This window comes from Eubalaena glacialis, chromosome 18, assembly GCF_028564815.1.
Source record: "Eubalaena glacialis isolate mEubGla1 chromosome 18, mEubGla1.1.hap2.+ XY, whole genome shotgun sequence".
NCBI classification, from domain to species: Eukaryota; Metazoa; Chordata; class Mammalia; order Artiodactyla; family Balaenidae; genus Eubalaena; species Eubalaena glacialis.
In genome coordinates this window covers 61,408,876-61,420,933 of record NC_083733.1, presented here as the reverse complement: position 1 = coordinate 61,420,933, position 12,058 = coordinate 61,408,876, and the positions used below count along the sequence as shown (strand labels likewise).

Sequence of the window (12,058 nt, the reverse complement as noted above, 5' to 3'; positions counted from 1 at the left end):
GTGGTCCATTATATGGATGGGTTTTATTTAAGCAGATCCATATGGAGAGACGTTTACGCTGTTTCCCATATTTTGCTCCTACAAACATAGCTGGTGTGAATATCCTTACACACGTCATTTCCAGATATATGTGTATCTGTAGGATAAATTCCTGAAGGTGGAATCACTGGTCCAGGGGAAGGGGCATTTTTCACAGGTCATCTGATAGATTCTCCCAAATGTCTTTCCAAACAGGCTGTACTGATTTACATTAATTTCCCCTGATTGCCAGTGAGTCTGAGCATCTCTGCATATTATTCTGGGCCATTTCTATTTCCTCTTCTGTGTGGGTTCAAATCTTTTGACTGTGTCCTTCCTAGGCTCTTTATCATTTTCTCATTGGTTTGTAGCAGCTCTTTATATATTTTGGATTTTAAGCTTCATCATAGATATTACAAACACTTCTCCCAGTTTGCTGCTTGTCTTTTGGCTTTATGGTAACTTTACCCTCTCAAAATGTTTCCATTTTTTGGTTGTCAAATCTCTATCCCTTTTCTGTTACGGCCCCCGAAAATGACTTCCCAACTCAAGGTATTAAAAAGAGAAATAAATGGAAGAAGGGAGGAAACTCTAAATGCCCAGAGACAGCCATCAGGGCATCTGTCAGAATTGAGGGCCCAGAGGTCACAGCCCCTCAGGGGTGAATTCTATGGCCCTTAGCAGTTCCAGAAGCTCTTACTATCCATTAATTACCTGTGGAAACGTGTCTGTTCCAATACGTGCACAAAAATTCCAGGTGGGGCTGTGCCTTTGCCGTTCTCAACTGCCTTAAATAACCCTCGTTGTGACATTATTTTTCACCTATCAGATTGACCCAGGTTAAAAAGATGACGCTCACTGCTGGCGAGGCTGTTGGGGAAATGGGCACTTTCATCTTCCTTGAGGGGAATTTGTACAACTTCAATTTAGCAGGATCTTTCTAAATACAAAGTGGGTAGGCATTCATTCAATAACCTTTTAAAACTTTCTCTTGAAGCTTAATATACAGAAAAGTGCACAAATCATTAGTTGAGTTTCCCCAGAAAACGAAACATACCTGCGCCACCAGCATCCAGACCAAGAAACAAACCCTGAGCAGCCCCCGACAGCCAGGCTGGTGCTGCCCCCGCCCCCATTGCGTTGCACGGAGCTGTGGTTTAGTCCTTCTATTGTATGAATTCATCACAATTATTTAACTATTCGTCTGTCAATGGGCATTTGGCTGGGTTCCAGTTACAAATAATGCTGCTGCCAACACACCCTGGCTTTTGGTGGACACACGTGCATTTCTGTGGAGTGTGTGTCCACGAGCGGAACTGCCAGGTCACAGAACATGCCCAGGTTCGATTTTAGCAGATTCTTTGAATTTTTTCCCAGAGTCGTTTTACCAATTAATGCTCCCACCAGCAACATATGTGAGCTCTGATTGTGCCACATATTGACTTAGTATTGTATTTTTTTATGTTAGCCATTCTAATGAAATTTATTGTTATATTTATTGCAGTTTTAATTGCATCTCCATGACAGCTAATGATTGCAAGTATTTTTTCATGGGCTTATTAACCATTTGTTTATCTACTTTTTGTAGTTTATATTCAGTATTTTGCCTCTTATAAAGCAGTTGTCATTGATTTGAAAGAATTCTTTGTATAGTTTATATATTTATGTAATATATATAGTTATTATATATGTATTTGTTAAATATACATATACAGTGAATATTTTCTCCAAGTCTATACTTGCCTTTTCATTTTTTCTTTTTTTTTGTTGTTTTCTTAGTATCTTTTGCAAAACAGATTTTTAATTTTGATGACGTTCGATTACCATTACTTGCACTTTTAATTTTTATTATTTATTGATTTTAATTTAGTAATTTATCTATTTATTTTATATTTTATTTTTATATTTGTATTTCTATCTTATTTTTATATTTATTTTATTATTAAATAAAGTTAAACCCAAGATTTCTATATCAAAATGAAACCTCTGGGGAAAATAGCTTAGCTGCGTTCATTTGTCAGAGAAAAGAAATGTTGGAGCAGAGAGGTCAAGGGGGTTTACCCAAGGCCACAAGGTGTTGTTAAAATTTGTCAAACGCATTTTCTGTTTTTAATACGGTGAATCACACTGATTGACTTTCCAATGTTAAACCCACTTTGTACTCCTAGAATAAATGCCACTTGGCCATGACGCACGACTGGTCTTTTTATATGTTGCTGAACATGCTGCTAAACTTTTAGGAAGGAGTTTTGTGTCTGTGTGTCGTCTGAGTCAAGTTTTGCATTAGCGCAATGCTGGCCCAGAGGTGTCGCCTTCCACACTGTGAATGAGCCGTTGTTGAGTTCCTTCCCCGTCTGCTGGAGGTCACCAGTGAACCCACCCAAGCCTGTCCTCTGTGTTTGTAACTATGAATTAAATTTCCGAATAGGTTCATAGCATTGTGCAGTTTCTTCTTGAGTGAGCTTTGGTAGTTTGTGTCTTTCTCTGTTTCTCTCTTGCTGTGTCTCTTGTCTCTTGTTCTTTCCTCTATCCCGCAGCTGTCTCTGCCTTGGCCACGTCCATCCTGTTGTCACCCAGATTTCAACTGAGTCGTGGAATTTATTGGCATCATCATCGTTCACAGCGTTCCCTATCCTTTTCATGTCTGTCGGGGAGACGTGGCCAGGGAGTCCAGAGGGGACGGCTGAGGACTGCCCACGGATCCCGCAGCAGAACGACCCTGGTGAACAGGCAGCCTGTGGGTCCACAGGAACACTGAACCCACCCCGTCCAAGTCTCAAAGTGGCACATGTACATGGGCCAACGCAGCATCTCCCGGCTTCAAGGGAAAGCAGAGGCCACGAGTACAGACTCAGGAGAGAGCAGTCGCCAGGGCCGATCAGATCCTGTACCTGGAAGCTGAGGTCCCTGCTCAGCCTTAACTCCCCGGATCTACCCCAAAACACCTCAGATGGCCTGCTGCAGCAGGAGGGATGAGAGCCAGACCATGAGGAGGACCAACAAGAGGCAGCTGCTACTTTCTGGATGGGCAGGAGCAGGCTGAAAGATCTGAGTCCATCGGTGAGACTTTTTTTTTTTTTGGCTGCGTTGCGTCTTCCTTGCTGCGCGCGGGCTTTCTCTAGTTGCGGCAAGCGGGGGTTACTCTTAGTTGCGGTCCGTGGGCTTCTCATTGCGGTGGCTTTGCTTGTTGCGGAGCACGGGCTCTAGGCATGCGGGCTCGAAAGTTGTGGCACGCAGGCTCAGTAGTTGTGGCTCGCGGGCTCCAGAGCGCAGGCTCAGTAGTTGTGGCAAACGGGCTTAGTTGCTCCGCAGCATGTGGGATCTTCCCGGACCAGGGCTCGAACCTGTGTCCCCTGCATTGGCAGGTGGATTTTTTGTTTTTTTTAATAGAACTCTTTTTTTTTTTTTAATTTATTTATTTATTTATTTATTATTTATGGCTGTGTTGGGTCTTCGTTGCTGTGCGAGGGCTTTCTCTAGTTGCGGCGAGCGGGGGCCACTCTTCATCGCGGTGCGCGGGCCTCTCACTGTCGCGGCCTCTCTTGTTGCGGAGCACAGGCTCCAGACGCGCAGGCTCAGTAGTTGTGGCTCACGGGCCCAGCCGCTCCGCGGCATGTGGGATCCTCCCAGACCAGGGACCGAACCCGTGTCCCCTGCATTGGCAGGCGGATTCTTAACCACTGCGCCACCAGGGAAGTTCCATCAGTGAGACTTTATTCACATATTTATGCTCCCTCTCCGCGGGGCTGGGCCCAGACCACAGCTCCGCGTCTAGGCCGGGGGCTTGGGCGGGAGCCCTGGCCCTGGTCCTGGCCCAGGACTGGCTGGGCTCACACATGCTGCCTCCTGTGCCGCAGCACCTCCGTGGGCGTGAACGGAAAGTCCTTCTGGCAGGCCTCGCAGTGGTAGGGCCTCTGCAGGGCGGATGCCTTCTGGAGGGGCTCGGGGGCAGCTTCCTCAGCCCCTAAGGGAGAGGAGACGGGAGGCTGTGAGGGGCACGCGCCATTGCATGCTCTCACCCCCACCCAAATCCCAGAAACCTGGCAGGGTTAGGCTCTCTCCTGGCCTCTGGGGACTCCAGCTCTGTGTCCTCCAGGAAGCCCTCCTTGATCAATACACACACAGAGGCGAGTCTTTACTCTGTGTCCCAGGGGGTGAGAGAGACACAGAGAAAGACACAAGCAGAGACACAGAGACTGAAAGAGACAAATAGAGCCCAGGGGTGGGACCACGTGGCCCTACAGCCATCTCCCCAGCAAGTGCCAGCGTGTGGTGTGTGGGGCACCACAGCAGACTCTGTGCCCGGGTCTGCCCACTGCAGCGTCCCCTGGCTGACAACAGGATGGACGTGGCCAAGGCAGAGACAGCTGCAGGACAGAGGAAAGAACAAGAGATACGGCAAGAGAGAGACAGAGAAACAGACAGGAACACAGAGGCCGACCGGACAGGCGGAGACACAGAGACCAAAGAGAGACAGACACCACGACCTGAGAATGAGGTGGCTCCAGGGCCTCCTGGTCTCAGGCTCTGGGTCCTTGTGACGGAGTTCGCACGTGGCCCCAGCCAGGGCAGATGGCTGAGGTCGTGAGTCCCCAGAGTGTCGAGCAAGTGCCCAGAGGCACAGTCAACAACCACAGGCTGGACGGACAGCTGGGCAAACACAGGCGCCCCGGCCGCCACCGCCCCAGCCTCACCTGGGGAACCGTCCTGTGGGGCCTCGGGGCAGGTGTTCTCGTGGGCGATGCGCTCCAAGGGCGTGAAGGGCATGTGCAGGTCGCAGTGGGGGCAGGTCCAGAAGGTGCGGAGACAGTCGCTGTACAGGTCCGCGTCGCTCTGCGACAGGCAGGTTGTGTCAGGCCTGGCTCCCCCCCGCCCCCCGCCGCCAGCCTGGGACCTTCCCAAAACCCCTCGGGGCTGGCAGGCCCCTTTCTGAAACTGCATCCCTGGACTAAGCTGGAGTGTGGTTGGGGGCAGAGGGTGGGGGGAATCACTGAAGTCACATTTTCAGGGGCAGGAGGATGAGGGGCCAAGGTGGGGTCCGTGCTCACCGTGAGGCAGCTGTAGGTGAGGAAGTCAGTGACTGCGTAGCCCCCTTTGGTGGGATGGGGGGACGGGGTAGAGCAGCCAAAGAGGCCAGGGAGGCTGGGGGCAGCAGTGATGGTCTGGGGTCCCACATAGAGGTTCTGGATTTCCAGCCCTGTAAGCCGCCGGAGACTGTAGGAAACCTGAACAAAGAGAGACAGGAAATAGGGGAGAGAGACTCAGGCAGACATGATCGGAGCACCTGGATCCAGCCGTGCCGAAAGTCCACCCCTGGACTTTTCAGTTATGGGGGCCAATTGCTTAAGCCAATCACAACACGGTTTCAGATACTCATGACCACAGGCTTGTCTAGAACATTCCCTGATGCCCCATCCCCCATCTCACCTGCCTTCCCCAGACCCCTTCTCTCCTTATGACTGCTGGGAACACATCCAGACCTTAAGTCTGACCTGCAAGTCTGGCCACCTTGCCCCTTCTCCTCCAGCACATCAGCCTGTTCCTCTTTCCCTGGTCCACTGGGTCGCACCCCATCCACGGGTAATAGCAATAGAATCAGGAGCAATTCTCAACTCCCCACCACTTAAAGAGGTGGGAGATCAGTTTCAAATCTGCTCCGTCCGAATTCTTCCTGTCTGTCCTCCACAAATAGACAGATACCTTACAGCTTCCCTCTCACACCCTGCACGCCCTTAACTGCAAACGAAGGGTAACCTGCACCACACATGCAGTATGTATTCATGAATATCTGTTGAATGAGGGCCGCAGGGGTTAATGGCATGGCTCCTGGGGTCAAACCCTGGCTCCCCCCTTACCAGCTGTGTGACATTGGGCTTGTCATCAACCTCTCTGGTTTGAAAACCCCCAAATGTGTGCATACTGATGAGCTGGAAGCCAGGCCTTCCAGAGCTTTCATCCCTATGGCTGACGGCCCCTCTGGCCAAGGGGGTGCAGGTGCCCCGGAGGCGGGTACCTTGGACGCCGTGAACTGCAGCAGCTCCCTGCTCAGGGCCGCCACCTCCTTGCGGTTCACTGGGGCCTCCTCCTCCTCATCTCTGTCCTCCAGCCGCCACCGGGCCTGGTGGGCCAGCTGCCGGTCCAGGGCGCTTTCCCAGTGGGCCCGGAGCCGCAGGGAAGCCGCCAGGAGCCGGACAGCACTCTCACCGTCCGCAAGCTGGAGCTCCAGCCAGCCGTCGGCCACCAGACGGCAACAGTCACCACTGGTGTCCAGGGACCGGCTGAACAGCAGGAGGGACTGCAAGAGAAGGGGCAGGAGACGGGCAGTGGCAGGAGGGGCAGGACGCCATCGCAGAGAGGCCCCCCGCCCGGCTGGGCTCCTGCCCACCCCCCACTCTCCCACCCACCCATCCAGACGTCCACCTGTCTCTCCAAAGCATCCAGCCACCCGCGCAGCCGTCCACCCAGCCCTGCAACAAATACTGACCACACGCCTACTCTGTGCCAGACACTCTTCCGGGTGCCAGAGACACAACGTGAACAAGATGGACGCAGGCCTCGCCCCACGGAGCTGAAATTCTACTCGGAGAAAGAGACTAATGAAGACTAAAGAGTAAAACACAGAGCAGGTTCCGAGAAGTCAGGGGAGTCGTCACCGGCGCTGGGGGCCAGTGGCTGTCTCCATCTTCTTAGGGTTGCGGCTACACGTGTGTGTCCTGTCAACACTCGTCAAATGGCGTGCTTACTATGTGCACGTGTCACTCTCTGTACCTTTTATCCTCAAAATATATACACAAGTATTGAGTGCTAGTTAACGGGAAGCACGCTCAAGTGCTTACAGGTGAAGGGTACTGATGTCAGCAACTTACTTTAAAATGCATCAAGAAATTCAAAAGAAAGCCCACCTATTAAAATAGATTGATGAGTGGAGAGGTGATAAAGCAAAGACCGAATGTTAGCTGTAGGACTGGGGAGTGGGAATATTGAGTGTTCACTCTACACTTCTTTCATCTTTTCTCTTTGAAAACTGTCAAGATAACACGTTGGGGAAAATTCTATGGGATGGGGCGGGGGTGAGTGGATAGGGCAGGACTGGCCACGGGTCGAGGGTCTGTGGGGCTGGTGATAGAATATGAGAGTTCAGTGTGCTATTCTGTCTACTTTTGTGCATGTTTAAAATTCTCCATCATCAGAAACTGTACGGGGCAGGGGCCGGGGGTGGGGATTGAAATATCAGGCAGCATCTCGGCCAGCAAAGCCGTGTTTCCGTCCTGAGGTCCTGCTGACCACCAGGACTCCGGCCCTCGCCCCACCTCATTCCTCCGTCCGGCACTGGTACGGCATCTGGTGTGGTCTCTTACACTTGTGCTTCTCTTTACCATCTGCCTCCCCCACTTATACATGAGCCCCACGAACACAGGGAATCTTGTCCGTTCTGATCACGACTGCATTCCCAGCACCCGGAAGAGTACTTAGCGGCCGGTGCCAGGTGGCCACTCAGTACATGTTTGAACGAAGACATAACGGAGCAGATCAGAGTTCACTATCTTGATGCCAGTGGAAATCAGCATCAACAACATCTCCCAGGGCTCTAGGAAGGGTTTCTCTCCTCCCTCTATGTTCCCTGGGATGGAAGCGAGGGGGTCGGGGTAACGGGGACACCCACCTGATGGGGGGAGGCCTTAGGTGTGGCCTGTGACCCTGAGCTCAGGCTCAGCCACTTGCTCGCTGTGTGGCTTAGTCAAGGGACACGCCCTCCTCCTCACTGCCCCCTGCCCCCAGCCCCATCTTCTCCCCTATGAAGTGAGAATTGTGGCCAGGCCTGGAACCACAGGGTGGCCACAGTGGGCACACAGGTGTGGCAGCTACTGCTGTCAGGAACCCCCCTTGCTGGCTGCAGACACATATACACACGTATATCTGCAACCTGAGTACGTCCTCAGCCTCCAGCGCCATCCGCTCCTGCCCTACGACCGCAGTCGCCTCCTTGCTGGGCTCCTGGCCTCTGCCCCGTGTCAGACCCAGTCCCAGCTCTGCTCAGAACCCTCTGGTGGTGGGGCGGAGGGGGATCCAGTCTCACCTGCCTCCCTGACCTCTTCTCCAGCCACGCTCCCCCTCACTGACTCTGCTCCAGCTGTCCCGTGTCCACACCAGGCACGTGGTGCCTCAGGGCCTTTGCACTTGCTCTTCGCTCTGCCCAGGACACTCTTCCCGCAGAGATCCCTACGGCTCCCTCCCTCCCTCCCTCAGGTCTTTACTTGACTGCACCTTCTCAATGAGGCCCACCCGCATCGCCTAATTCCACACTAGAACCTGTCCCCTCCCCTCCCCCCTCAACCCACCCCTCCCCAATCACCTTTCCTGTTCTTCTCATTTTCCCCGAACGCTTGTCGCCCTCTACCCTATCATTTAGTGCTGCACTGCGTTTAGTGCTACTGCCCGCCCTCCCCCCGCGAGATGTGAGCTCCTGGAGAGCGGGAACCGGGTCTTGCCTTGTGCACCTTCCACAGGTCCTGGCACCCGGCAGGCACTCAGCGAGTAATGAATGGCAGCAGCCAGCCTGGGGGAAGGCGGCTCCTCCAGGCCCACCCGGGGCCCCCTGCCCTGGGACACAGCCATGGCACTGGGAGCCGGGAGGCAGGGAGGCTGGGGCGGGGACGCACCTGCAGAGCGGGGATGCGGACGCAGTTCACCAGGTACGGTTTGTTGGTCTCCAGCAGGGACACGAAGGTGAGGAGCTGGTGCTTGCTGCTCATCTTGTCCTTGTCATCTGAAAGGGTCGAGGGGACGGCTCAGCTCCCCCCCCCCCACACCCGTCATCCCCCAGCGGCTGCCTGCCCCACCCGGGCCATTCACACATCCACACAAAGAACACGCTCACGTGTGTAACGATAAAATGCCTGTGGCTTATTCTTAAATACTTTGCCAGGCTGGATGTGATTTTGGCTATTCACTGATACTAAGAACTATTAATTTTGTCAGGGGTGATGACAGCATTGTGGTGATGCAAAAAAACAATCCTTAAGAATATGATTTTTATTATTATTACTAACTGGTAAGATGTCTGGGACCTGCTTTAACATGCTCCAGCAAAAAGGAAAAAAAAAAAAAAAAATCAAGGGAACAGAAGAAACAAGGATGGAAAAATGGTGACAGCTACAGCTAGGTAAGAGCACAGAGGGTTCCTCACACTCTCTCTACTTGGAAGATGCCTGGAACTTTCAAAATGTTTTCAAAAAGGAGTAAAACAATGTAATAGGAAGAGGGTAAATTCACTTGGAATTTACAGCACTTAAAGATTAGAGAGAAAATTTCAAATTCTATCTTTGGTATTTAAAATCATAAACCTTACCTTTTGGGGTTACTGTTTACCATTTTAGTGCAGTGTGTTACTTTCTTTACAAACAGGAGAAGGATGAGCTGTGTTTCAGCGCTCAGGCAAAGCACACAACTAGTCCTTCACGTTGCAGACGTGAAGCCCGCTCCTGAGTGCAGGGCCTGCGCCTGGGGAAGGGCACCCTGGTGGGACTGGCCTGGCCTGAGTGCAGCCTCAGCTGAGGCGACTTCTGTGGCCTGGATCCCACTAGAAGGTAGACCGAATCCAACTGCCTGAACGCTGGGGCTGGGGGGCCCCCCCAGGCAGGACCAAGCCCTAAAGTTCACGGGGCTCCCGGGACAGGTCTCCTGGCAGGCACTGCTCTAACTGCTAAAACCTCAGGCCTTGGGACGGGCTCGGGGCTCGGGGCAGCCAGCACCTAGTGGGAGGGCGAGGCTCAGCAAGGGGTAGACTTGCCAAGGCCACCCAGCCACATCTGGCTCTTGGGAGCTGCAGGTCCCACGTCAGAAGCCCCAGCGAAGCTGAATGAGGGGAGGAGCGAGGGGGTAACCCCAGATGGCAAGGGGCACACTGGGGTCACTGTCCCGCCCCTCACGTCCCCGATGGAGGGCTTCTCCCCACCCCTACCTGGGCTCACTGTACCTCGGCTCCCATCGCCGCCCCTGGCCTCCTGTTCCTGTGTGTGCAGCACCTCAGGGCTGTTGGCGAAGATGCAGGTGGGGTGCAGCACGGCGCCCTGCTTGGTCTCGGTGTGGAAGATCTGGAGAAGCCAAAGGCGGGCGCTGGGTGACAGAGGCCCTCAGACTTGCTCTTCCCGCTGCCAGGTTCCCTCCTCCTCATCTCAACTCAGAAGTCTCCTCCTCCAGGAAGCCCTTCCTGACCTCCTCCAAGGCTGATCAGGTCCCCCTCCGCCCCTGGGTCCCCATCCCGACCCCAACCACTCTGGTCATCTGTCTGGGAACGAGTCTATCCCCCAACCCCGCCACTAGACTGCAGCCCCACAAGGGAATGGCCAAGGCTGTTTCAGTCACTGCTGTATCCCCAGCACAGAGCAGGTGCTGGGAAGGGGTGACAGATGACAAAACACACACGGGGACGGGGAGAGGGAAGGAGACCCACCTGGTCCGAGTCCTTGCGGCCGCTGTTGAACGGGTCCGGGATGGCAAGCTGGGGGTAGAGGCCCCGGCCCAGCACCAGCTTGAGCAGGGCCATCTGGTCCCGAGTCAGGGCCTGGGCCGCGCCGGCGGCCGCCTGCAGCTGTTCCAGGTTGTGCCGGAGCTTAAACTTCACATCCTGGTGGCAACACGGGGGAAGGTGGGTTCCCGAGGGCCCTCCCCGCTACCCCTGGGGCTTGTACTGGAATCTGTGGATCCAAGGGTTTCTGTAGACTCCTATCCATGGAAACCTGCCTCCTGAATGAGGGCAGGGCTGTGTCCTCTCAGACCCCAGAGCAGGGCCATGTCCCATAAGACCCCCAGGGCAGCCCACATCCCCACTCTGATCAACTCCATCCCCACCCACCCCAGGCACCAGTCAGCCCCACGGCGCCTCACCTGGATGTCCACGTTGTCGCCGGCCCCCTGGGAGGCTGTGCCGCCCCGGTCCTCATCGCTGGAGCCGCCGTCCTGGTCCTCCTGGAGCCGCAGCACCTTGCGCCTGCGCCCCTGGCCCTCCTCATGCTGGCGCTTCAGCTGGTAGAGCGCCTGGCGCTCCCGGCGCTGCCGTAGCCGACTGTAGCTGTCCCTCGGCTTCGAGGCCTGGGCCCTGGCCAGCAGCCCGTGGTCTTCCAACAGCTCCTGGGGGCGGGTGGGGCCCAAGTGAGGGACACGGGGCAGGCCAGGCGTGCTCTGGATGCAGACGCACGTTCCGGTCTGGGGCCTGCTGCTGGCTGGCACAAGACCTCACCCTTAGAGCCACACTTTTCCTCAAATGAAAAACGGGGCCCCTCCTGGCACCTCCCTGCTAGGGCTGTTAGGGCTGAAAGGGGCTGTATGAGAACAACTCTTTGCACGGTGCCGGGCACATGACTGCTCCGGGAAAGAGCCGTCTCTGTCATCGGCCAACGGAACACCTGGGCCAGCCGCCAGGAGGGAGGAGAGGAGGCCAGGCGATCACCACCCAGGGTCCTCCGCGGGGCCTCCTCTCCACACAGTCATCAGCAGGCTCCGGGTACGCTCAGAAATGCCAAGACCTGGGCCCCATCCCAGAATGACTGAATCAGAATCTCATGGGGGTGGGTGTGGAATCTGGATATCACGGACCCTCCCCATGATTCCAATGCACATTAGAGACCTACTGCCCACGCCTTTGGAAGCAGTCTCCCAGGGACCTACTGGATTGGACCTTCTGTTTCTCATCGAGCCCCGACCAACGAGGAGAGATAGGATATCATATGTGACTCAGAGAGTGAGAGAGAGAAAAGGACCCACACTTTTCATTAGTTTCTCAGCGTCTGGGGCTCAACAAAGGTTGAACCGTCGCTCTTTAGAAAGTCAGAGATGTATAAAAAAAAAAAAGAAAGTCAGAGATGTTGAGAGATGCCGAGAACAGCTGGGATGTTGGTGGTCCCCAACACGGAGACCCATGCGATTGCGTGGGAGGCCTTGGCGGTGACCGTCCACTCTGGGCCGCAATCTGCCCTCCTGTAGCCGAGAGGAACGGTTACACCGTTATTTTCGTTCCGTGGCACGCTACACGACCGCAGAG

The 12,058-nt window shown here is 54.4% G+C and overlaps 1 protein-coding gene across 2 annotated transcripts in view; it reads right to left on the bottom strand.

Annotated features, from left to right (window-relative positions):
- Positions 1–2,027: 2,027 nt before the first annotated feature.
- Positions 2,028–12,058, bottom strand: part of DHX34 (DExH-box helicase 34) — a 29,170-nt gene continuing 19,139 nt past the window's right edge. Inside the window, exons 10-17 of one of the 2 annotated variants that reach the window (XM_061173340.1) lie at positions 10,906–11,148; positions 10,472–10,645; positions 9,980–10,112; positions 8,679–8,785; positions 6,032–6,313; positions 5,067–5,243; positions 4,713–4,851; positions 2,028–3,982 (exon numbers count right to left, since the gene is read on the bottom strand). In XM_061173340.1, coding sequence (XP_061029323.1) covers positions 3,849–3,982; positions 4,713–4,851; positions 5,067–5,243; positions 6,032–6,313; positions 8,679–8,785; positions 9,980–10,112; positions 10,472–10,645; positions 10,906–11,148 — 1,389 coding nt within the window. In that variant the 3' untranslated portion in view covers positions 2,028–3,848. The remainder of the gene's footprint in view (positions 3,983–4,712; positions 4,852–5,066; positions 5,244–6,031; positions 6,314–8,678; positions 8,786–9,979; positions 10,113–10,471; positions 10,646–10,905; positions 11,149–12,058) is intronic. The other variant, XM_061173341.1, reaches the window with a different exon arrangement.